The sequence below is a fragment of the Gorilla gorilla genome, chromosome 1 (assembly GCF_029281585.2).
Source record: "Gorilla gorilla gorilla isolate KB3781 chromosome 1, NHGRI_mGorGor1-v2.1_pri, whole genome shotgun sequence".
Lineage (NCBI taxonomy): Eukaryota > Metazoa > Chordata > Mammalia > Primates > Hominidae > Gorilla > Gorilla gorilla.
Window position 1 is genome coordinate 88,659,763 of NC_073224.2, and position 26,382 is coordinate 88,686,144.

The window sequence follows — 26,382 nt, forward strand, 5'->3', positions numbered from 1 at the left end:
AGTTTTTGTCTTGATCGTGGAAAGCGATCTTTCCTTTCTTTTTGGTGTCTTCTGTGTGCAGAGAATGAGAGTAGGTTGGGAAAGTGATCTGTGGGGTTTTTTGGCTAACTGAAGTATATGAAGAGTTTTGGAGAAACATTAGTCTGTAGGATTTAACATTAACATGTGTCAACCTGCGGCTTTAGCCAAGATCCCAAGCCAGTTTCCTGAGGGCAGGGACTGCACCTTATAGACAGTGATGTCTGTGGGCCAAGACCTCAAATGGTGCCTCTACTTCCCCATTTACAGTTAGTGCTTGCCCTCCCTTGCTGTGTCTGATGAGAACAGTAATGATGTCCCCATATAAACTGTACCTGATTAATCCCTGCTTAGGGAGCTCAGAACAATTCCCATGAGAATCTTACGGTCGAACTGTAATGTGCACCAAAACTGACTGGCGGTGGGCTAAAATGCAGATTTGATTCCGTGAAATGGAGATGCGGAGCCTGAGGTTCTGCCTCTCTAGTGAGCTCTCAGGTGATGGTGATCCTGCTGGTTCAGGGCCCACTCTGAGTAGCCAGGGTCTAAACACAGCAGTCTGCAGAGTGTCTCCCATAGACCACTTGTAACAGCCCCGTGCCCCCTGCCCCAGCCTGCTTGTTTAAAATGCAGATTCCTAGGTTGTGCCTGTGATCTCTGCGCCCAGAACCTCTAGTGGTGGAGCTCAAGGATCAGCTTTCTAAACTGGCACTTCAGACGATTCTTCAGCACATTAAAGGTTTTGAACCACTGGCCTTGGGAAAATGGATAGGATGGGTTAGACCAGAGGAAGAAATTGGTCAGGGGGATGTAATGAATTTCACACATAGTTGGTTGTAGAAAATGGCCCACTTATGTAGCGCTTACGTGGGGAAGACCCGCTGAGAGTCTGTACTAGCTGGGTGATCTGAGGCGTAGCACTTAACCCCTTTAAGCCTTTCTTCCCTAAGGTGGAGACGATGTGATTTGATGAATCTTTTCCTGTCCCCTGGTCCTGCCTTATCTTTCCAGTCGTCCAGCATGCTCTGCCCACCCCACGCCGAGGTGCACTGACCATGAGCCTCAACTCCTCCCTCGGCTGCAGGAAGGAGCTGAGTAATCTCACTGAGGAGGAGGGTGGCGAAGGGGGCGTCATCATCACCCAGTTCATCGCCATCATTGTCATCACCATTTTTGTCTGCCTGGGAAACCTGGTCATCGTGGTCACCTTGTACAAGAAGTCCTACCTCCTCACCCTCAGCAACAAGTTCGTCTTCAGCCTGACCCTGTCCAACTTCCTGCTGTCCGTGTTGGTGCTGCCTTTTGTGGTGACAAGCTCCATCCGCAGGGAATGGATCTTTGGTGTAGTGTGGTGCAACTTCTCTGCCCTCCTCTACCTGCTGATCAGCTCGGCCAGCATGCTAACCCTCGGGGTCATTGCCATCGACCGGTAAGCATGCCTCAGACTTAGAGAATTGAGGGATTACTGACGGGCGCTCATCTGGTGCAGTGTCCCTCTGACTGCCTTAGTTCCCTGGAGAGTGTCAGGGGCCCTTGCTGGGGGAGGATGACCAGGTGGAGTTCTGCCTCTGGAGCCATCTTTTCAACCAAAGCACATCTCGTTTTGTCTGTGGATGTTACATACGATATTATATTTTAAAAAGAGCTTCCATCGCCTAAAATAAAACATTGTAGAAACCTCTGATTCTTGGTTTGTAGATGAAGAAGCTGAAGCCAAGGCAGGTTTTGGTTCCGGGCAGCATTGGGTCCAGGGCCTCTGACTCTGCTTCTCTTTCTCCCAGTGTGACCCCTGCTCTGTCTTGCTTTGGTGTTGACTAGTGCAGCCCGAACAGGAAACACCCTCACTGCCCACAGTCCAGGACTGAAAGGAGAGCAGGGGGAAGGAAGACAGCCAGAGAATACAGGCAGTGACACCGGGGAGAGGCCGTGTGCGCATTTGGAAACTCGGCTGCTCCCTCCCTCAACGTAGCTGATGCACGGGGAGGTCAGGCGCAGCTGATGTTCCTAAGCAGCATCTCGCGGGTTCTTCAGGGTCCCTCATTATGCTGTCGGATTTAGTTGTACAAGTCTCGTGGGCTTTGGCAGCGAGTTTCCCACAAATAAGTGCATTTATTAGAATTTTGCTAATGGCCACTTCGTTCATCACAGGCACAGGTTGGGCTTCATGAGGACAGGGAGGATAGATTCAAGGTCTGTGTCATTTACCAGGAATTGGGGAGGAGAGTAAGTAGTGGGGTTAGGGAAAACACAGAGTGGGGCTAGCCAGGGATATTGTCACTGGGTGACACAAGTCCCTGGGCTTTTTTGAGACTGTCAGTTTTTCAGTCGATGAGTGGTAGTGGAACTGTCCACTGGGAGCACAGACTGTACCTAGACCTGAGGCTGGAATCTGGCAGCTCTTTGTGGCTGCGTTGGGGAGGCAGAACCAATGAAGCCATTAGTCAAAACAAATCAATTAGCTTCTCTTTTTTTTTTTTTCCCCCCCTGAGTAGTAGAAGTAATCCAGAAAATATAATGAATGAAATTAGAAACACATGATCTAACCATCAGAAACAATCACTGTTGATGTTTTTAGTATATTTGCTTCCAGTAATTTTTGGTTGTATACAGCAAATTTTTGAAATAGGCTTCTGGCTCCTATGGTTTTCTGACCTCCTTTTTTCATTTAGGTGATGGTGAGCATTTTCTCTTATTTTCAAATATCCTTGAAGAAGGTGATTTTTCATGGTTACGAGGTATTCCATCCTGTGGAGGTATATAAATTATTTTCACAGTCCCCTGTTACTGGATTAGATGACTTCACATAGCTTGCTATTCACTATAGCATTCTGAGGAGCATGTGTGTTTGTGTAATTGCTATATTCTCAGTAACAGTAAACATGCTTTCAAGATTCTTGATATATAAAAGGCAAATGACCCTTCAGAAAGTTGTACAAATTTGTATTTCAGCAGCTGTTTGTCAATAGCCTATCAGGACTGATTATATAATTTAAAAAAAAAAAAAGTTTGGAAGTTTGTTGGCAGTGGGGAGGAATGGGATCTTGTTGTTTTAACTTTTTTTTTTTTTTTTTGAATTATTAAGTTTTGAACATCCCTTTCTGGGCCCTGGGTCCCGTGGAACATGGAGTGAGGCTAAACAGCTTAGTTGCAGAGATGGAGAGCTGGTCTCTAAGTGCGCCTCTCAGAGCTGTCTCTATATGAAAGCTCAGTAAACATGCCAGTCATCTGCAGGGATAGCTCCAGGAGACTGTAAGCTGCTTGCTTAAATCTGGGGTCTAGATGAGTGAGAATGAGATTTTCTACCAGCAAGCATGACAAATCCTCAAATCATGCCAGCAAAGTACTTCATCTGAGAGAGGGTTTACCTCTTTCAGGGCCTTATTTCACACTGGAAATATTGGTTGGATGTCTACTCCAGGAAAGGCCTGTGCCCAATCCTTGGAGTGGTGGGCTACAAGCATGAGCAGGACACAGACCCTGCCCACCAGGGGTTTACAGTTGAGTGGCAGAGGCTGACTTGTGGATGCCGATTTAACACAAAAGTAGAAATAACCACCATCAACAACTCCACCAGCCACTGCTGCTGATGGGCTGGCAGTGAGTGCTTCAGGGAGAAGGTGGCATTTGAGCTAGGTTCCCAAACAGCAAGTAGGATAGCAGGTATGTAACAGGTGGAGAGGCCCCTTCTGACTGAAGGAGCAGCTTCTGTGTATTCACTTGGTAAGCAATTATTGAGCACCTATTATATGCCCAGCACAGTGGTTGGTGCTGGGAATACATAGCTGAATAAGATGAATAAACATGCTGAAGCGGAGCGTAGTGGCTCACGCCTGTAATCCCAGCACTTTGGGAGGCTGAGGCGGGTGGATCACCCAAAGTCAGGAGTTCAAGACCAGCCTGGCCAACATGGTGAAACCCCATCTCTACTAAAATACAAAAATTAGCTGGGCATGGTGGCAGGTACCTGTAATTCCAGCTACTTGGGAGGCTGAGGCAGGAGAATCACTTGAACCCGGTAGGCAGGGGTTGCAGTGAGCCGAGATCATGCCATTGCACTCCAGCCTGGGTGACAAGAGCAAAACTCCATCTGAAAAAAAAAAAAGAAAAGAAAAAGAAAGTAGAAGTGGAGAAGAGCAAGGGCAGTGGGCGTGATTTTAACTATAAAATGTTACACGCTTGTCATATTCCGGGCACTGCACTATGTATGCCGTTTATCAACATTTAGCTCAGCTAACCCTCATGGTAACCTTGTTAGCCCTGATTTTGCAGATGAGCAAAGTGAGGTTTTTGAGGCCTTAAGTAACTTGCCCAAGGTCACGTGGCTGGTAAGTAACTCTCCCAGTTCTGAGATGCCCGAGCCTGGACGCTTTGTCATTGTACAACACCATCAACTCAGTGCTGCCAGTCATTCCAGCAGCCAGCTAGCGTAGCTCAGGGTTTCTCCACCTTAGCACTGTTGACATTTCGAGCCAGATAATTCTCTGTGGTGAGGAGCTGTCCTGTGCCTTGCAGGATATACAACAGCATCCCGGCCTCTACCCACCAGATGCTGGAACACCTCCCCAGTCGTGACAGCCCAAAATGTCTATAGACGTTGCCACATATACCCAGGGGTTCCCAGCTGAGAACCTTAGCTAAAGAAACTGGCTGCATTAGGAGATATACCTAATGCTAAATGACGAGTTAATGGGTGCAGTACACCAACATGGCACCTGTATACATATGTAACAAACCTGTACATTGTGCACATGTACCCTAAAACTTAAAGTATAATAAAAATAAAATTTAAAAAAGAAAAAAAAAAGAAACTGCCTGGACAGGTGAACCCAAAGAGTCCATCTTGTAGCCCCATGAAAAGAGAGCAAAGACAGATATAAAAAGAATGGCTGCCTGGAGCGAAATTCACAGTTTGTCAATGTCCTAAACCAGCCAAGTGAAAGTAGGGCGTGCTGGGGACACCATTTGACCTGCCAGCGGTTCCACTGTGAACGTCCATTACTTAGAAGTCTGTAATGGTGGTCACCTCTATCATCGCTGCCAAGCTGCTGGAGTTCCAGGTCTGTGGAAATAGTTCTCATATTTTCATTCCACATCACAGAAGGTGAAACTTCAGGTCTAAAAATAGAATTTCAGTACATGAAAGTAGCTAGAACAATGGGATGGATAGGGCTAGCAAAGATGACTAGTGCTTTTAGGAGACTGTTCCATGGAAGTTAATGTGTTGCCCCTTTGTTAGGTGAAATTGGCTTAGATTCTGTTTCTGTTTTCACTGAAGACAACTTATTAAGAGCAGGGCTTGCTGTCAAAGTGGCTGGTCTTGTGGCAGGAGCCTGAAGCATTGGAAGCCCCTTCCCACATTACAACTTTTCAGTTACCTGTGACGTCATGAAAGCCTCTTTAGGGTTCAAGGGTCGTGATTGGGCTCATGTCTACAAATGAGTTGGAGGAAAGATTGAGAGCCTCAAGACAGTTAAGAGAATAGAGAGCAAAAGAAAACCCCTCTCTTTTGGCCTGTATTATTAGCCCACATAGGAGTGGGGAGTTGCTTTTGTTGTTTTCCCTTGAATCTTCAACTAGGCTTAAATGAGGCTTCCGCTGCAAATAACGACTTTATAAATCTGTGATTGAGAACACTTATACCCATTTTTTTCTGAGGAGATGCAGGACTGTTCTGTATCCTTTTTTTTTTTTTTTTTTGAGACAGGGTCTTGCTCTGTCACCCAGGCTGGAGTGCAGCAGTGGAACAGTCATGGCTCATTGCAGCCTTGACCTCCTGGGCCCAAGTGATCCTTCTTCCACCTCAGCCTCCCAAATAGCTAAGTCTACAGGCACACACCACTATACCTGCCTAATTTTGTTTTTTATTTTTTGTAGAGATGTGGTCTCCTTATGTTGCCCAGTCTGGTCTCAAACTCCTGGCTTCAAGTAATCCTTCTATCTTGGACTCCCAAAGTGCTGAGATTACAGATGTGAGCCACTGCGCCTGGCTGGAATGTTCTGTATCTTGATAGAGGTGTAGATGCGTGCATTTCAATGTACGTACATTTTATCCACACCAACCCCCCCCCCCAAAAAAAAACTTAAAAGCAAAATAACCCCTGGAGGACGTGGCTGTACATGGGCAGGGCTGTGCCTGTGGGGCTTTTCTGCCTGTAGGAGGTGGACCTTGACTGAGCCAGCACCCAGCTTCACTGCCCCAGCTTCCTGATGGCACTCAGGATGCAGCTGGCAGAAATCAGTGTCATGTCACACTGGAACTCCCTGTGCCTGAACCTCAGTCAGTGAGTGATATGGGTACCATTTGTTACAATAAAGGAGAAGTCTTGCCATAAAGTAATAATAATAACTGGGTGTTGAGAAGAGCCAGAAGGAAATCTGGCAGAGGACAGCACATTAATTGTAATCATTTTTATGGCCGCCAAACAGAATCGGTGGAAGGAGGCCTACAGTGAACATTCACCAGGCCTGGCTCCCACAACCGGCCGTACACTACCGAGGTGACTGAGGGTGGAGCGTCTGCGTGCTCTTTAAAGGGACAGAAAAAAGTAGAAATCTCCGCATTGTTTCTTTTGGAAAGTGAAGGAAACCTTCCTAGACCCACTGCTCCCCTCCCTGCAGTCCCCTAGCAACCCCCTCACATTTCATTTGCCAGAATGACGTCAGACAGGTCCGAGTCTCAGCAGGCCACCCACAAGGGGAAGAAGACCACCGTGGGGCTTGTTCACCCCGCAGGTCTCAAAAGGGCCAGTGTCCCCTGGGGGTCATCGCAGAAGCAGGAGCAGTGTAGGGCTTTCGTCCTCAAGGAGGAAGGGGGAAAGGTCGATGGCCAGTCCCCCATTGAAGGGTAGGCACCATCCGGGCCTTTTCCATGATCTTCCTCATTCATTCCTAGGAGCAGACCTGTGATGTGGGTGCCAGAATTCCCATTTTCCAGATGAGGGAACTGAAGCTCTGAGAGGTTACATCAATTAGCTGAGGTCACATAGCTAATAGACATCAGAGCCTCCATCTGAACTTGAATTTCCAGCTCCAAAGGCATGCTTTTTCCCTTGGGCTGCACGGCCTTTGCAAGATGCAAGCCCAGATAGCAGCGAAAGACAGTAATCACCTTACCCAGCCACTGTGCAGTGATTCTGTAATCAACACCCTAATCACTGTGCAATCTTCTCCTCAGGCCGCATAGCCGGAAATGCTCTCTTTCCAGGATAGATCCTGGCCTGGGCTCAAGGCTCAGCTCAGAGCAGCCCCAGGCTCACCCCTGCTTAGGAAGACCAAGGAGGCAGCACCTCCAGTTAGCACGTGGCAGTTCAGCTGCTGGGGCCCAAGGGTGACTCAGGGTGGTCCCTGTGGAGGAGCCACCTTCCCAGGCGATGTGTGAGGCACATAGCCAGCGTCATTTCCCAACGTCCTGCCAGGCGGCATCAGTGTGGCCACCCGTCCCTTACACATGGTGCCCTCATGGGAACATCCTATTTCCCTTGGATAAAATATCTGGGTTGGGAGGGTGGTGGTTGACTTTCAGCCCTGTGGTCTAAGTCCTCCCACCCTTTCCAGTTAAAGGGCCAGTCCTTAGCTGGGCCTACAGTCCTTAGCTGTGCATGCCCCGGCCCCGTCCACCCGGCCTGCTTCTTTCTCTCCTCCTCTCTCCATCCTGCACTCTCTCTCCTGCCAGATGGAGCTCCATGCAGCCTCCCTGCTGAGCTGGTGCTCACTCACAACTCCATACCTCGCCAGGCTAGCTTTCTGCCTGGGGTGGTCCTGGGTCAGTGCCTCCAACGCTGTGAGACCTGGGTCTGGAGCATCACCTCCAACAGGAGCCTGCTGTGACCCTCTGTGCTGGACCAGAAGCCTGCCAGTTTGAATGGATAGCCCTCCTGGCCCACCTCCTACCTAGCAGCACTGAGTGATTTGGACCCGCCCGCTTGGCTGTGGAACAAGAAGGCTTCACAGAATTGCTGGGCGTGTGCACTGGGGATTGTAGAGTCAGATCGCCTGGCTTTCTGTCTTTCTCCCATGGGTCTGGGGTGCGTTATTTAGCCTTTCCCTGCTTTAATTTCCTCATCTGTAAAATGAAGATAATGACATATCCGCTGCTCACAGTTGCTGTGAGGACTCAATGTGGCCCTCACCACTCCAGGCCCTGATACTTGGCTCAGGTGTCTGCCTCCCTCACATCTTCTCAACTGCATTTCCAGGAGGTAGCACAGTGCTTGGCACATCGCAAGCCTTTGGTAAATGTCCATTGGTTGAATGAAGCCCGTAGTCCTTCAACATCATTCTGGTTCTTAATGATCCCTCTGAAAATTGATCTAAATGGATGAATGTCAGCAGCAGCAGAATTGATCTGGCCCAATGCATAATCCCTCAGGACCTCTGTAGGTATCTTAAGACTGGCCACACCCCCAAATATGAGTGGGCTGTGGTGTGATGACTTGGAAACAGGACTGTTCGAGCTCTGTGTCTTGCCAGTGTTGAGCTCTTCTCTGTTAAAGAGCTCTGCAGAGCTGTGGAACACGATGCAGTCTATATAACTTGTCTGGGGAGACTTGGGAGAAGGTGCTGCTTTTAGAAACATCCAACCCAGTCATGGGAGCCCCTGACGCAGGAAAGCAGCAGTTTTCTCTCTCCGCTGACTTCTCTCTCTTGCCTCCCTCCCTTTTCTAGCTACTATGCTGTTCTGTACCCCATGGTGTACCCCATGAAGATCACAGGGAACCGGGCTGTGATGGCACTTGTCTACATCTGGCTTCACTCGCTCATCGGCTGCCTGCCACCCCTGTTTGGTTGGTCATCCGTGGAGTTTGACGAGTTCAAATGGATGTGTGTGGCTGCTTGGCACCGGGAGCCTGGCTACACGGCCTTCTGGCAGATCTGGTGTGCCCTCTTCCCCTTTCTGGTCATGCTGGTGTGCTATGGCTTCATCTTCCGCGTGGCCAGGGTCAAGGCACGCAAGGTGCACTGTGGCACAGTCGTCATCGTGGAGGAGGATGCTCAGAGGACCGGGAGGAAGAACTCCAGCACCTCCACCTCCTCTTCAGGCAGCAGGAGGAATGCCTTTCAGGGTGTGGTCTACTCGGCCAACCAGTGCAAAGCCCTCATCACCATCCTGGTGGTCCTCGGTGCCTTCATGGTCACCTGGGGCCCCTACATGGTTGTCATCGCCTCTGAGGCCCTCTGGGGGAAAAGCTCCGTCTCCCCGAGCCTGGAGACTTGGGCCACATGGCTGTCCTTTGCCAGCGCTGTCTGTCACCCCCTGATCTATGGACTCTGGAACAAGACAGTTCGCAAAGAACTACTGGGCATGTGCTTTGGGGACCGGTATTATCGGGAACCATTTGTGCAACGACAGAGGACTTCCAGGCTCTTCAGCATTTCCAACAGGATCACAGGTAACTTGGGCATTGTTAGGATAGCCCCTCTGAGGCAGATGAAATCTGTGGTCCTCTCAAGCCACTCTGGCCTGTTTGTGGGTGAGTTCTCAGGCTGACTGGAGGTAAGGCTCAAAGCACAGATTTCCTTTCGGAAGAAACATTCCAGAGGCTCCGCTGTGATTCCCAGGGAGCTTCCTGTCACTCAGTAGCTCACGGCCATGCTGACAAGGCCAGCAGAGCTCCCTGGTGCCCTGGTATGTATCCCAAAAGAATCGGACAGGGGACACCATGGTCCAGAAATCTGCTTTCTGAAACCCCAGCCATGGCCCTCTGGCCTCAGAGTATGTATAGTTAGTTCTCTCTTTTTTTTTTTTTTTGAGACAGGGTCTTGCTCTGTTGCCCAGCTTGGAGTGCAGTGGCACAATCTCCATTCACTGCAACCTCTGCCTCCCTGATTCAAGTGATCCTCGTGCCTCAGCCTCCCAAGTAGCTGGGATTATAGGCACGCACCACCACACCCAACTACTTTTTATATTTTTAGTAGAGACGGGTTTCACCATATTGGCTAGGCTAGTCTCAAACTCCTGACCTCAAGTGATCCACCCATCTCAGCCACCCAAAGTGCTGGGATTACAAGCGTGAACCACCATGCCAGGCCTGGAATATATTCTTTACTAGAGGAAAAAGAATCCAAGCATTGGACCAGGCCACCTTCTCCTGGCACAGCCACATCCCTTCCTTCAGTGTTTCCTCTTGTCAGCACCCCCTCCCCACCTCAGCTGCTGTCTTCCTCCTCAACCATCCTCCTCCTCCTCACACATCAGTGATCTCCTCAGATGGTCCCAGACAATCCAGGGGGTGTCCATGCCAAACCTCAGCCCTCCATCGAAGCATCATAGCCTTGTACGTGTGAGGCTGCTCCTTCCTCTGATGACTGATCCGGTGTGCACAGGTTTCCGGACACAATCCCACCACCTTTGATGGGACCCAGTGGAATTACTCTAGTTAGGGGTTAGATTTTTTGTTAAAACTTTTTATTTTGAAATAATTTTAGATTTACAGAAGACTTGGAAAAACAATGCAGAGAATTCCCACACACCCAGCTTCCTCTAGGGTTACTGTCTTGAACAACCACAGCTCTAAAACGTTAACACTGGGGCAGTGCCATTAACTACAACTTGATTCAGATCTCACCCGTTTTTCATTAATGTCCTTTGTTTGTCCAAAGATCCAGCTCAGGATCCCATATTGTTTTAGTCAATCTTTGACAATCCTTTACTCTTCCCTTGTCTTTTATGACATTGACAGCTTTGTAGAGTACTTACCAGGTATTTTGTAGAGTGCCCCTTAATTTGTGTTCATCTGATGCTTTCTCAAGATTAGAATGAGGTTATCCATTTTTGGCAAAAATGCCACAAGGGCAATGTGCCCTTCCTGTACATCATAGCAGGGGGCACATATGCCAATATGCCTTATTGCTAGTTGTGTTGCCCTTGATCTCTCGGTTAAGGTGGTGCCTGTCAGCTTTCTCCACAGTAAAGCTGCTGATTTTCCCATTGTAATTAGTAAATACAACTGAGGAGATACTTTGAGATGATGCAAATACCCTGTTTCCTCTTTGGCCCTTTGCCACTGACTCAGGACACATTTGTGGATCTTGCCTCTAGCATTTTTACTGTGTAGTTTTGAGGTCAAGTAGCTGGATTTTTAGGGCCAAGGTGAAAGGAGACCATCACCTGGCCAAGCCACTGGGAGAGATTTGGAGAACATTCAGCTTGGACCACAGTCCTCATCTCTTGCCAGATGACTTCGGGCAACTCTTCAAACCACTCTAGTTAATTTCTCATCTTCATGAAATAGGTCTTTCTTCCACTTTTCTTCTCAAGAGGGTGAAAGAAATGACTCTAATTATGCACACCCAGTGGCAATGATGACAGGAGATCCTTTCCATGTGGCGATGAGACACACTGGCATCACTGATTTATTTCACGGGCTGATGGAGTTTTATTTCCAAGAGAGGAAGTAAGTCTGGGACTTTTAACCATAGGAGAAAACATTTCTCTGTATCTCAGTATTTTAACCACTGAAATGCTCACCCCTGCCAGTTGCAAGCCCACATTTTCACATATGACCTGTGATCCTGGAGTCCATTCAATGTTGGGCTTCATTTCACTGATTAATGTATTAGTCCAGATTTTGTAAACTCACTTGTCTTCTAGGCAAAAAAAATAGATGTTTTCCAGATCAATGAAGTTAAAATGAAGAAGGAAAAAAATGAGGACAGAAAATGGAGCAGGAAAGGGTTCGTAGAACAAAAAGAAACACCTGCTTTTGAGGCCAAGATTTTCCATGCAAGTCACTTGCAGGTGTCCTAGAAGAGCTGGTGAAGCTGTGAGCACAGGCGGAAAACACCAGCTGTGGTTGGTTTGGCACATCCCAGGCAGCTGGTGGTCTCATCTTCATTTAGGGAAAGCAGGCTTGTGGGATGCCTTTGGGCTGAAGAGCTTATGGAATGGGTTCCAAGTTATTGGCCTTTCCGAGGAAAGGGAGCTGGGGCGGGGGTGGGGAATGGTTCTTCTTGTTCTTCCCTGAAGGTCCTGATCCCAGGAGGAGGCAGCAGCATCAGTAAGAGTCTGGGAACCAAAGCAGAATGTGGCGCCCCAGCCCAGCCGCTCACCCTGCGCTGTCCATGGCTTTCTGACTGCAGGAGAGAGCCCTGGCCTCTGCCTTGTGTCCCTGGTCCCTCTGTCTGAGCCAGGGCTGACCAGACCCTCTGTGGGCAAGGCCTTGATCTGCAGCAGATTCTGAAACCCAAATCACTTCCCCTGCCACTGGCTCACCTTAGTGTTAACTAGAGGTATGAAGGATGATCTGATCTGTCTCAGAGCCAGCAAGAAGCAACTTGGAGGCTCTTTCTTGATTCTGTTCCTCTCAATTTGTATGGGCACTTGGAAAGGTTTAACCGAAGTAAATGGAATAAGCTTTCCTAAAAGCAGTGCATATGAGCAAAGGCAGAAGCAGAATCCCACACATTTCTGGAGCTTCCCAGCTGACTTGGATGTCAGGAGTCTCCTGGGCAGTTGAGAGTGTGTCCTTTATATCTAGCAGATTTCAGCCATAATCAGTGGTTCTGCTTCTCTCATTCTGTTTGTCCCAAAGTGAGGAAGTACAAAATCTTAGGCTTTCCATGGGTGCCAAATGTCGCTGGGCCACCAAATACCTTCTGCTTGTAAGGTCTCCTTAGCCAATTCCCACGGGGAAGGTCACTTAGGAATTTAGATCTCTGGACTTCCTGGAGGTTGCCACGCAGCACCACCATGTGGCAGATAGGTCAGCCCTGCATGGACATTGCTAAATGCTAAATGCTACCAGGTGGTCTTAGGATGTTAAAGCACCAATACAAAGCTGACTGGTGGCTACTGGCAATGGGAGCCAAGAAGAGGCTTCAGGAGAAAGTGCAGGCAGCCCCTCCACCTGCCCTTCCGCTGGCTGACCCAGAACCTTCACTCCGGCCAGGGCTGGAGAGCCCGAGCACCACCCCTCTCCCCAGCCAGGGAGGGTGGCCCAGGCAGTATCAGGGGGCACCCCCTCCAAACGCCGCCCTTACGAGACCCTTGAAGCTCCTGGGCATAGAGCCTTTCCCGTTATCTCCTGCGAAGGACACTGACTCACGTTTGTCCAGGGGAAAACACCTCGCTCCAGGTTCTTCCTTGAGAAGGCCTAGCTTGAGGGCGGGGAGGGTGACCCCAGAGCCTTTGGATTTACTCCCTTGCCTTCCTAAGTTCCTTTGCTGGGGGCATCTAGAGGTCTTGTAGTTACCTCAAAGTACCTGCAAATTTATCTCAGAATCACGCCCCTGTTCTTTCAGCTTCTCAGAGCACTGTGACTTTTGCTCACCGCATGCCTCTGGAGAGCCACAAACCTGATTCCCCGAGCCTGTGCCTTTGTGCTTTTTTCTTGAGGGGTTGGATTGTGCTCAGCCCAGTAAATATATTGTTTCATGTGAACAATCTCAGGGTAATTGTCTCCACCCTCCGCTGGTAAATGCTGCATAAACACAGAGGAGAGGGATGCCACCTGGCTGCCCCGTTTCCAGACCTTTTAGCTGAGCCGCATTGGCCTGGCTCAGACCATTCCTCCCACTGGTGCAGACCGACATGTTCCTGGCTTTCACCGCAGCCTCAGAGATGGTGTCCAAAACCCACTGCGGCTTCAGCCATCCCAGCTGGCAGGAGATGCCCCCACAGGCTCTGCTCCCTAAGCCAGGCCTCCTGCTGAACACAGTCATGTTCCCAGGCCGAGACCTTGGGAGGATGGGCATGTGCAGGGGAGAGGATTGGGGCCTTTCTGGTCCCAGCTCCCTACAGTAACCCCCAGTCAAGAGGAAGTCCCCTTGCAAAAGCAGGATTCCCAAAAGCAGCGAGAGGGAAGTTCTGAGAGAAGCCTACTGTGACCGCCCCGCCTTCCCACACCATGTCCTCCTTGGCTCCAGGGAAGAAAGGAGAAAGTGCATTCTATTGCCTTGTAACCTCTGAAGAATTAGGGCAGAATGAAGGAATAGGGTCTCCTCCTATCTGTGAGTGTATCATAAAGTACAAGAGTGTCCTTTATGGCAGATCGCAAAATCTGCCAGGCAGTGGATCTTCTTCATGAGCTCCGAGGAGTTTGACTTCTTGTGCTTTGTTTTTAATTTCTAAGAGCGTTTTGTTATCTCCATGTTCCTTTTTTCATAGCCTGCAGCTCTTTTTTTTATTTTCCTAACATTCTGAGGATGACCCATTGTAATATTTTTTGCTCTCTTAAGCTCCCTGCACTGAATCCTCTGAGGTCCATTTTTCTTTTCTTTTTTCCCATCTCTGTCTTTCACGCTAGTACCTTCCTTTAAATGTCTAGCGATCCTTGGGCACCCCTTCACCTCTAATAACGAGGGCCTAGAAAACCACAGGGAAGCCCTGGGTGGTGGGATGCAGGCAGGCTTCCTGACTGTGGGTTGGTCTGGCAGGGCCATTTCACAGGCACCTGACTCTCAGTGCCTGTGAGTCTTTCCTCTAGGCTTGGTGGATTTTCCCAGGGAAGAGTTCTGCAGTCTCCAGCCCAGGTTAAGTGGGACAAGGGGCCAGGGTCCCACTACTTAATGTGTAAATTTCCACAATACCCTCAGTTTTTACTGGGTCGCTTCTGCTGCGGCTGTGCCCGGGGCTCACTCTCTCTCCTCTCCTACCAACACTGGGGTTTGGCGCCCGAGGCCTAGCCTGGAGAAGAGCAGTGGCTCCTGGCCCCCTACCCCCCAACCCCGTTCCTGAGTTTTCGGAGCCTGGTGAAGCCTGCCTCTCCCAAACCTCCCCGTTGCCAACCTCAGTTCTCTATTCCAGGTCAGCTTATCACTCTCAACCATCTGCTTTCCAGCTTACAAAAATTCTCTCCTTCCTTTGGGGTGTAAGCCTCTTAAAAATCCCTCTTTGATAATTCAAGTAGGATTTCAGGAGGTGAATGTGGGGTTGAACCCTCCATCTTTAACGGGAAGATCTTCTCACCTCAGATTTTCCCTCCTGCCTGCCTTTTTGATTGTGCTCCCTGGCCCTCTGTCATCACCTTGGTGGTGTTTCACATTGTCAGGAGAGTTTCCCCTTTGGGGGAACCCAGTGAGTGCTGCTGACACAGTGGGACAGAAAAGAGGGGTGAGCCAGGAGGGAGCAGCTAAGCTCTCCTGTCTTTCAGGGAGTTGAGAGTGAGTTTTGCAAGGGCGAACAGAAGGGCAGGAGATGGGTCTGTGGGGAAACGGAGGCTGGGGCCCCTCCTTGCAGAGTGTGATTGTGTTGTCAATGCCAATTTTGTCTTTCAGACCTGGGCCTGTCCCCACACCTCACTGCGCTCATGGCAGGCGGACAGCCCCTGGGGCACAGCAGCAGCACGGGGGACACTGGCTTCAGCTGCTCCCAGGACTCAGGTAACCTGCGTGCTTTATAAGCCTCTCGCCTGTCGCGTTTTCCCTGTGTTGCGTTTCCCCCGTGTCGCGTTTCCCCTGTGCAGGCTCAAGAGCTGGCGGAGGGGCATTTCCCACACTGGGTGGGGGGTGAGAATCATAAGTCTGGGTTTCCAGTCGTGGCTTTGACTTTTCAGCTTTCCTGTGTCTCAGTTTCTTCCTCTACAAAATGGGGCTCTCAGTTCCTGTTCTCTCTGCCGCACGGTGTTATTAGGGGGTTGAAAGTGAGTGAAAGCCTTTGCAAAGTTAAAATGAGAAATGATTGTGATGATAATAACCACTGACCCAGAGGGGCCTTGCAGTCAGCCTGCCTGGTCTTCAGTCTCCAGTTGGCTTTTTAAGAGCTGTGTTATCTCAAGCAAGTTGCATGATCTCCTCCTAAACCCTCAACTTTCCCCATCTGTGAAATGGGGGTACTAATCCCCATTACGGGGCAGCTGTGAGAATTGGGAGACTTAATGAATGTGAAGCACTCATCTTGTTCTTGGCACAGAAGGAGCCCTCCAGCAAGGTCAGCTGGCCTTGTCTCCTCACTCCATGTCCTTTGATATGAAACTCAGTCTCCCTGTAGAAACGCATCTCCACCACAAATCCTGCAGAGCCCTCCCTTTAGCCTCTGCCTAAAGGATCTTGCAAGCCCAGGGCTGCTCCTTGTCTGAGCAGTCGGCTTCCTGGCATCAGAGTCATGGCACCGGGGAGGTGGGGAGCTGCAGATGCTGTATCCTGTGCTGGAAGCACGCTGTTAGAGCCGCAGGAGGCCCTGGGTAGAGGCGCGTGGGCAGAGGCAGGGAGTGCCTCTGTCAGTCACACTCATGGCTCCACGTTGCTGCGGAAGAGCCAGGGTGTCTGGCCACACCTGCTGCCCATCCCCAGGCTGGCTGTTGGTGCACTGGCGCCTGGAGGGAGTGCCGCTGAAGCTGCACAAAGCCGCATGCCTGGCAGTGGGTCTGCCGCTCCCAGCTCCTCCATCTCTCTGCCCTTGGGAGCCTTTGAAAAACCACCTCTGACTTGACCTGGGTTTCCTCTTCCCCATGAGTGCTCCAGGGCTGCGCCTAAGCCTGTGTCATGGAACTCAGGGGTGAGCCTTGGGGTTGGCACCGGGACCAGGCCATGACCTCTCTTAGGCATGGAGAATTTTCCTTGGAAAATTCCTTATCTGGCAACCCAGAGGGCCCCGCACCACACGGAGTCATATATGAAGCACTGATCACACCGTGCCCTCTAGGCCTGAGTCCCTCGCGTGATTTAAGGAAAGTCTCTGTTACTCCCCAGTCTGCTTCCCTGTTCTCAGACAACTAAAGGGATCCAGAGGCACTGCAACATTCATTCATTCATTCATTCATTCAGCAGTTATTTGCCACGTTCCTCTCTTGGCCGGACCCTGTGCCAGGTGCTGGGGGCACAGTGGTGAACTGCCATTGTTGTGGAGGCTTCAGTTCATAAAAGATTGAACTGTAAAGTATATAAAGATTGTAAAGTATACAATTCTCATTGAATTGTATACTTTAAATGAGTCAGTTACATGGCATGTGAATTACATCTCTATAAAACTGGTTTTGAAAGATGATGAATGTGTCGAGAGCTGTGAAAGGGGAAGCCCTAGTGGAGTGGGAGCCCGTGGGCTGCTATGGGTAGGGGAGTTAGAGAGACTGCTCTGAGCATGCAATGTCAAAAGCTGAAGCATACGTGGAAGGTGCCCCGGCACAAGGAGTGAGGGGACAGCATTGTAGGCAGAAGAAAGAGCATGGGCTTCGGGGCACACAGATCTGGTGTGAGTCTCAGCCCTGCCCTTTGTTCGCTGTGTCCTTATCAGGAATGATGGCCCTCAATTTAGCCCCTGCTGTGTGCAAGCACTGTGCTAGATGTTTACATGTCTCAACTCAAAATGCCCACAACTCCGTGAGGTAGACTGAATGATGACCCCAGGTTTACAGATGTGGAAAGATACTGAGGCATTAAATAACCTGCCAGTGATCCTAGGTCTGTCCGACCCGAGCCTGTGTGTTTAACCACCATATTCTACCTCCCAAAGGACTGTTTCTTCTGTATGTCAGGTAATCACACCTCTGCGAGGTGCTCTGAAACAGCATCTAAAGAGCTCCAGGTTTCTCTTGCTTCCTTATTTTCTGAGCTTCAAGGCCTTTATGGATTGAAAGCTGGAAGCTAAGAATGGGGCTGGATCTGACACTGGTCCTAGTGTTGGGGAAGGGCACTGTTGAGTGATGAGTCCCATCTCAGCTCTTCCTTCCCTCCCTTCCCTCTGCCCCATTCCCTCTGCCTGCTCTGCCCACCTATCTCTAGTAGGACTTCCCTGACCTTCTCCCTTTATTTCCCTGCTTTTTAGGGGAATATTTGTCAATTATTTTTTGATCCCCAAAGAACTCTACATTTTGGAGCTTTAAATGTTTATTTAGTACAACATATTTTAACTGTGGTGATAGAAATTCAGACTGTAAGAAGAATCACTCAGAATATAAAGTTCCTTTTAGTAGGACCCTCTCCTCCATTCAGCCCTTCTCCCCACTTCCCTTCCATGCTGGGCCGGCAGATGCCATGCTTCTGGGGTCTGGTCATTGAGGCAGATAACCCCCTACTTCAGATAACTTGGCTGCATTTTTTGTGTGGCTGACGCAGCCCCACCGGCTGTCTGCAAACTCCCTGAAACAGGATGACAGGCGGGTGTTTCTTGGGCACGTGCTGCGGCGCAGTCAGCTGCACTTGATGATGGGTTTGGATGAACGGGAGAGAGGGGTGGAAGGGGTGTTGAGAGGGGAGAAGAGGCCAGGAGGACTTTAGATTGTAGTTACATATGCACAATCTGCCCGTTGTTTTAGGGACAGATATGATGCTGCTTGAGGACTACACGTCTGATGACAACCCTCCCTCTCACTGCACTTGCCCACCCAAGAGAAGGAGCTCGGTGACATTTGAGGATGAAGTGGAACAAATCAAAGGTTGGTTTCTGTGACTGATTGCTTCAAGAAAACATAGGGAAACGGAAATGATCTTAGGACAATTCCTTGGCTCAGGCTGGCTCCCATCCCGGAATATACCAGGGCTCCATCCCTTTGCCCACTCCCTGGTTACTTCCAGCCCTGTTGGTCTCACCTGAGTCCTTAGGCACCCAGCTCTCAGAGCAAGCTGCATCGAAGGCTGGGCAAACAATGGCTGTCAAACTCCACACACACACACACACACACACACACACCCCACACGTGTTTACACACACAGCCCAGATCCTGGGTGAGGTATGGTTATAACTGAACCTGCTCTCCCTGAGCCTCAGTTTCCTCCTGTGGAAAATGAGATAATGGCCCAATGAGTGTATCTGCTTTGCTGGAGACCGAAGCTGCCATCTTGCTTGTCCGTCGCTCCTACAGCGGTGATGGCCCTTGGGTCCTGTGAGGAGAATGAGTTCTGCCGCAGCCCAATCCCTACATTTTTCTACTCCATCTCTTCCCCGCTCACCCCCAGGGACTGTTGTTTACTCTGGAACTTGGAACTCATTTCCCATCCAGACATGCTGATTAGGAGAGTGACAAGAGCCATCCAGATACCAATATGACTGGGCTGTGGATTTGGTGGAGTCCAGGGGCTGTACGATGTAAGGAGGCTCTTCAGAAATGTTGAATATGGAAATAAATATGGCCTCTGTCAGAGTTTTAGGTTCATAATTAATCACATCTCTTCTCCACACCCCTCCGTGAGTTCAGAATGAATGGAGAGGTTGTTACAGAGGTCAGAGGTGGAAAACAGTTCATTCGCTTCACTGGCAAAGCAGATTATAGAACAGAGCTTGGGCCAGCAGCCTCATGGGCTTTATAATATATTGCCTTTCTATAGGAAAAAATGAACTAAATGCTTCCCAACCCCCCAGCCCACATAGGGCCACACTTGCCCCATCAGTCCTGCTTTGTGAGTGTGGCAGCTCCAAAGGCACCCTCCAGGTGGTGCAAGAGCAAGGCACTGCCAGGGGGTCCTCCCCTGCCATGAGTGAGTGGCAGGGCAGAGAGTGGCTGGAGGTCCCTCCAGTCTTTCCCTCTTGGAGAGTGGGGTACAGGTTGCCTACTCTCCAGAAAATGTAAGGAGGAGAGGATAAATTGTTCCCCTGAAATGTCCAGAAAAAATAGGCAATGAGTTAATAATAACAGGGAACAGGGTGTGAAATTGAAGGGCTCCCCCCTGTCTCACTTCTGTTCGTTTTAGTTTAGGGCTCCTAATCCTGGGAGGGGGCTTGAACCTGTAATGTCACGTCCAACCTTGAGGTTCTGCATGGGGAATCTCTGAGCAAATATGGAGAGGAGAGAGATGACATTAGGGTTTGTGGAAGTTTTGTTACACTGCTTCAGGGAGCTCAAAGACCAGAATACTCTTTCAAAGATGTAAAAATGTTGATTAGCATTAGTAGAAAGTATTTATCAAGTCTTTTCTATGGGCCAGACATCTTAGAAAGAATTATCTCCTTTAGTTATCACAGTAACTTCTTGGAGTAAGAGGTGTCTTAATATCTTCTCTTTACAGATGAGGAAACTGAGGCTAGATTAGATATTTTTTCCAAGATTTCCCAGGTAGGAAGTCAGGGAGTCAGCTTTTGGTCTAGGAATCGAACTTTGAAACCCACGCCCTTAACTGCGGTTTGTCTCCCTCCCTGGGGTGGTGGAGCAGCAGCAGGCTTGTCCCCAAGGTAGTCCCCAGGCCTGGCTCCTCGGCTGACTTTTCTTTCTGCCTTCTCCCTCAGAAGCTGCCAAGAACTCGATTCTTCATGTGAAAGCTGAAGTACACAAGTCCTTAGACAGTTACGCAGCAAGCTTGGCCAAAGCCATTGAGGCCGAAGCCAAAATCAACTTATTTGGGGAGGAGGCTTTGCCAGGGGTCTTGGTTACAGCACGGACTGTCCCGGGGGGCGGCTTTGGGGGCCGCCGAGGCAGCAGAACCCTTGTGAGCCAGAGGCTGCAGTTGCAGAGCATCGAAGAAGGAGATGTTTTAGCTGCCGAGCAGAGATGAGGGCCTCAGGGTGCCGTGGGGCTGCAGCCTGAGAGGCTGGCCCGGGGAGGAGTTCCCATCACTGTCTGTGCCGCGGCCTTGGGAGCATGTCACTGTGTACAGCTGGCCACACACAGGGAAGAAGCAGCATCTGGTATGCAGCCACCAGGACAAGGACTGAAAATAATGTCTACAGTCCACAGCTTCAGCGTTTCCAGAGACCACATGTGAGCTTCTTTTAGGTCCCAGTGATGGGACCAGAAGCATCTAAAGCAAAAAAAAAACAAAAAAACAAAAAAACATATAGAGATGTGGCTGTGGCTTTTTGGGAGGTGGGGCATGGGAGGACCAGAGACGAAGGGCTTGGAAGGAGACCCCCACATGCATCATTTCCTCTTCTTCACACTGTGTGCTGGGAGTCCAGCCGTGCACTGTGCCAGATGCCTCAGGAGGAGAACCCTCCCCAGTGTACTGTGGAGGATGACACAGCACTTCTTCCTAATGACACGCGACCGTCCTGGTGCCTCTACATGGTTGATGCGGGCAGCGTGGGACCCTCAGTCCTAGGACTGGTCCGCAGAGACAGCACCCAGGAGCAGAGCGCTTCGGAGCGGTCCTCAGTGGCGCCACCTGCTGGTGCTAACAGGGACAGCCACAGGCCTCTTGAAGACTGGCCCACCCTGCCTACTTCCCTACTGACAAGTTCTTTGGTATTTCAAAAGGGAGAAACCACTATAAAAGACAAGAGGAAGGGCAGGTACTAGGTGTTTCATTTCCAGAATTTAAAAAAAAAATCCATTTAAGACGTACCACTGTTTTACCGGACTGAATGGGACTGAAGTGCCAAGCACAGCCAGGAAATAGAGAAACTGTTATTATGGAAGGGAATCTGTTCACATGGGAAAGCCTCATTAAATAGATTCTATGTGTGATGTTTGAGTGACCAATGAAAATAGCTGGCCTCAGTTCTGCATGGCACACTCCCAAGGGCAACAGTTACTATTATCACAAGCCTGGCATAAAATAAGATAGAAGCAGCCCTGGACCCACAGCCAGCAACCTGGGTTATTGGCCCAGCTCTGTCTTTGTGTGCACATGTCATTTGGGACATCTTATCACCTTTCTAGGTCCTCTGTAAAGTGGGAAAACGGAGTGGAGTTGGATTGAATGGTCTCCAAGATCATTTCCAGCTCTGACCTTTGGTGTTCTCAGGATTTGTAAAGCAGAGATAGGTAAAACACAAAAGCAGACCCACGGACCGACCTTTGTATAACTTTGGAGTGTGGTTGCTCATGCACATGTGAAGTGCAGGCAGATCAAGGTTCTGTGGCCTTGTCTGCCCTGTCCATTAGAGCACAATCTGGATAGAATGCCAGCCACCAAGATGCATGAGGGGCAGGGTCACCATCTCAGAAGGGGAAGCACAGGAATGTGATTGGGATGGTTAAACCTCTCTTCTCCTCCCTTTGTGCTGGAACAGCAGTTGAAGTTTGGTCCTGGAGTAATTGCTGTGATGACTTGGGAAGCCACTGATCTCCTCTTGCGTCTGCCCTTGGGCCTGCATCATGACTAAATAAGTTCAGGACTTCTCTGCTTTGGTTGGCAGAAGGTAGATTCCAAGGAGATCTTGCTGGTTGCTAAGAGGCAGCTGTTCTAGAAAGTGAATTACCCTTGTGGTTTTTTCTTTGGGGCCCAGCTAGCTCCTGGTGAGGTTGTGTTTTTGTGTTGTGTGGCAGAAACCAATGGTTAGCTGGTCCCCTGGTCTGCAGTTTGTAAAAGACCTTTCATGAGGCCTGGAGTCTTGCTACCTGTGGTGATTGAACTCAACTATTCTGGGTCACCTGGATGCCAGGCGCTGGCCTAGCTTCTGGATGGGAGTGGGAAGGAGCAGAGGGCAGGTTCACCTGTGCAGGTCAGACACTCCGCTTCCATCACTGGATGGCATTCCTACGTCTGCGTGTGGTTCACGTTTTCTATATATATTCCCTGTATATATTTTTTCTAGCACTTGTCTACTTTCTGAAGGGACCATATTCCTGATCAACTAGTGTGCACAGAGGTGGAACAGGGCAGAGAGACCTTTATCTCTAGGATGGGTTGCTGGTTAGGTGTAGGCGTTCTTGAGTGCAGCAGCTTGGCTTTGAAACGCGAGGGTTGGAGAATGTTCCCCTGACTGTACTAGACTGGGCTCTAGGGAAAGAATCCTGAGACAGCCCCCTACTCCCCCACTGACCCCACACTAGCTGGGATATTATAGAATTTAATCTAAATAAATCTAGAAATACTGCATTTCACAAAATGATTCACTGTGTTTCCCTTTTTTTACTGAGGTCCAATTCATTTAGTCGTCTACCAGACACTGCACATCCAGTGTATGCGAAGCACCAGGCCAGGCTCTGTAGGCAATACCACTAAAGTGTGCACTCTGATTTAGGGAGCAGGACCTGTGGATACCGATTCTAATAACTAGCAAAGTCAAGTCGTGGTTATAGAAAGAAGTGTGGCTTCAGAGGGAGGTGGGTATTTCCAACTACGGAGTTAGGGATGGCTCCATGAGGTAAGTGACAGTTTGAGCTAAGTCTTGAAGGATGCTTGGCAGCTAGAACCATATTTTTCATATTCAGGAATTCAAATTTGCCTTTATTCAGCTAGAGAGAAAGAGAGAAGGGGGAGTGGGGGAGAAGGAAAGGAGAATTTTCACACATTCTGAAGTTCCTGAGAGCATTTTTGAGGATATCTGCCGTTAGTGCAGAAGGTCGAAACCCCAAATGCCCCCACTAAACCCAGGCTCTTTAGCTGTAAACTGCCATGCAGTGGCAGGCCTGCAGCCTTCCTGATGGGACCACATGGACAGTGGCACATGGGACATTTGGCTACTCGTTAGCTTAAACAACTCAGTCCTGTGTCTTCTGGTTTTGACAAGACCACATTTAGGACTGCTGCCCACCTCTGCCTCTTTCATTGAGATTTCCACCTTATTGGGTCCCTGTGCTATGCCACAGATACCAGGTTTGGGGTTGTTTTGACCCAGAAGGCACTGGGAGTCCCACATTACAGAGCACACGCACAGCTCAACACAGCCATTTCCCTGGCCAGAGGCACCAAGACTGAAGTTCAGGCCCTTAGACACTAGGTGGCAGCGGTGTGGCTGTGCAGAGCCAAGGATGAACCTGAGAGCTTGTTTGCCTCTGGCTGAGCACTCTTGTTTTGAATTCCTTTGCCCTTATCGGGTAGTCCACAGCCTTGGTGACCAAGGACCACCTGGCTAGCCTGCTTACATGCATGACCCCATCCAGGTTCACAGGTATTGCTACTGAGTGATCTTAGGTAGATCACTGCTCCTGGAGAAGCAGAGTTGAGGAGTGTAAGACAAGGGCCATCTAGTGCCAATGTTCCTTGATTCTTATTTGAGGAGCTACTATGTGGTCTTTCTGTAAACAAGTGAACAACCAATGAGACTAAATATTTGCAATAGATAGGCTAAGGAATTTGGGTTGAGACAGGAGAGGGAGGAAAAATGCTTTGATACAATGACAGATTGTTAGTCTCTTCAGATTTCCCTGAATATTTTCCATCCCGACAATATGCCTCTTCGATACTTGCAGATTAGACATGTCTCTGGATGGACCACAAGATACATTCACAACATGTGTTCAGCCTTGAGCCCTGGCTGTGTCCTGTCTGGAAGGAACTGAGGATGATGTGGCTATAAAGAGGAGGCAGTGAGCTGGCATGTGACTGCCTTCTGTGGGCCTGACCTGTTTGACATTTGAGGGTCTATGATGTGCTAGGTGCTGTGTTAGGTACTTCCAAATGCTTTATCTCATTTTACCCCAGTGCAAATGTGATATAGTGAGGATGGTGAAGACGTGGGTATGGTTAAGTCATGAGTTCAGATCCCGTGCTTCCAATTACATGGGTGTTTTCAAACAAGTCACTACTTATGAGTTTCCTCATCTGTGAAGGGAAGTTTAGTCATCTGTTTCTATGTGGAGACACACAGGATTGAGGGAGTCCTCCGTCACAGGGTGATTGTCTGGATTCTATGAGGAAATACTTGGAAAGCATGCAGCACAATGCCTGGGGTGCAGCTGAAGCTGAGCCACTGGTGTTTCTTCACAGTATCTCTGTGGGGAGGGTGTATTATTCCTTTTTATAGGGATCTCTATAATGAAGTGAGAATCTTGAAAATATAAGTGTTATCCTAAATGGGAGGTGTTAAAGGTTTTTGCCTTGGGAATTGTCATATTTGTTGCACAGCAAGGAAGGACTTTCAGAAAAGCAGGGATGTGGTGAGGAAGAGCAGGCAATAGAGAGTGGGGAGGAAAGGCTAAGTAGCATCTGGAACTTGAGAGGTCTAAGGGAGCCAAAATGAGATTTTCTATTAAAAATGTCTATCCTCAGCCGGGCGTGGTGGCTCACGCCTGTAATCCCAGCACTTTGGGGGGTCGAGATGGGCAGATCACCTGAGGTCAGGAGTTCGAGACCAGCCTGACCAATATGGAGAAACCCCGTCTCTACTAAAAATACAAAATTAGTTGCGCGTGGTGGTGGGCGCCTGTAATCCCAGCTACTCAGGAGCCTGAGGCAGGAGAATCACTTAAACCCAGGAGGCGGAGGTTGCAGTGAGCCGAGATCGCGCCATTGCACTCCAGCCTGGGCAACAAGAGCGAAACTCCGCCTAAAAAAAGAAAAAAAAGAAAAAGTCTATCCTCTATGATACTGGCCTGTTTGTACAAAGGTAAAATCATTCTAATTTGTCCTGAATGACTATCAAAGATGATCAAATCCCCAGGGCCTGGTGTAAAGTTCCAAATCATAGCACAAATACAGCTTGACCTTCCTTACAGTCCAGAAAGGACATTCTCCCTGAGAAATGCCCTTGGTTGCTGAGGACAGCTCTGTCCTGTAGTGACAGAGTGACTGCCTGGCTGTGGCTCTTGGGTTTACAGAATCCCTAATCCTCCAAGCCCCTAAGAGGCAGGGCAGGGATGCTACCCACAATATATGCAGAACCCCAGATGGAGCCTGTGGGAGAGAGAGGAAATTACCGTCTTCACTGTAGGCAAAGGACAATGGCTGTGATTAGCCATACATGCCTATAAGAAGGAGCAGAGCCATACTGTCCTTGTGGGTTGGGAGAGGGGACACAGAATCCAGGGCAATTGTCTGAGGTCTCAAAGTAAGTTAAGCCAGAGTCAAAGCCAAACTCCAAGTCTTGGCCAAGGGGATGAGAAAAGCAAGGAGCCAGTCTTATAGGTCAAGGAAGATGAGGGATAGTTAAGAGTCATCAATATCATAGAACAGGCCAGCAGGGCTTTATTAGGTATGTAGAACTATTATAAACCAAGGATCTTGGGAGATATTAATATCTGCTGGCCAGACCTAAAAAAAACTGAAGGCCCAAGGAAAGTGACTGGACTCACTGGAAGGTATCTAACAAATACTTTGGATTCCAAAGTATTTCCAATACCTTGAAGAGTCCTTTGAAAACATCAAAGCACAAACTCAAATCTGCACAAGATTACAAAAGCACAATTTTGGTCAGTGTTATTTTTAGAATGCAATACACAAAGCTGTGTTCATTTCTCTCAGCAAGCATTTTCCTGGGTAGTAGTAATAGCTTAGGAATCAAATGCCACTTTTGTTTTTCCTTTTTTCACTAGTTTGAAATACCACAAATCACAGGTGAGTCAGTCCTCCCAGAGGAAAAGACAGTCCTAGGGAGAATCACAGGCCTGGCAGACAAGACCACACTGAGAGCAGTAGAAGGAACCTGCATGCTTAAGGGACAGAGGACTGTGCTGTGTTCTCATAATAGACCCCTGGATGAAGAAGTGGTTAAAAACCAACCCTCGAAAAACAAAAATCCCTGGCTAATCCTGAAATATATTTAACTTGAAGTCTTTGGATGACTTTTTTAAGGTTAAAAAATGTTTAGGATTATTATAAATCAATATTTATAAAAAAGCAACAATGTATTTGGAATTTTTGTTTACCTGATTAAATATGTTTTTGGTATGTGTA

At 49.0% G+C, this 26,382-nt stretch overlaps 1 protein-coding gene across 9 annotated transcripts in view; it reads left to right on the forward strand.

Moving 5' to 3' along the window:
- Positions 1 to 26,382, forward strand: part of GPR161 (G protein-coupled receptor 161) — a 59,706-nt gene extending 33,324 nt beyond the window's left edge. For 6 of the 9 annotated variants that reach the window (XM_063711238.1, XM_063693165.1, XM_055365427.2 and 3 more), the window contains 5 exons: positions 1,030 to 1,447; positions 8,683 to 9,407; positions 15,232 to 15,336; positions 18,207 to 18,326; positions 20,111 to 26,382. In XM_063711238.1, the coding sequence (XP_063567308.1) occupies positions 1,074 to 1,447; positions 8,683 to 9,407; positions 15,232 to 15,336; positions 18,207 to 18,326; positions 20,111 to 20,376 (1,590 nt within the window). In that variant the 5' untranslated portion in view covers positions 1,030 to 1,073 and the 3' untranslated portion in view covers positions 20,377 to 26,382. Of the gene's footprint in view, positions 1 to 1,029; positions 1,448 to 5,892; positions 6,054 to 8,682; positions 9,408 to 15,231; positions 15,337 to 18,206; positions 18,327 to 20,110 lie in introns of those variants that run through there. The other 3 variants (XM_055365422.2, XM_004027852.5, XM_055365419.2) reach the window with 2 other exon arrangements.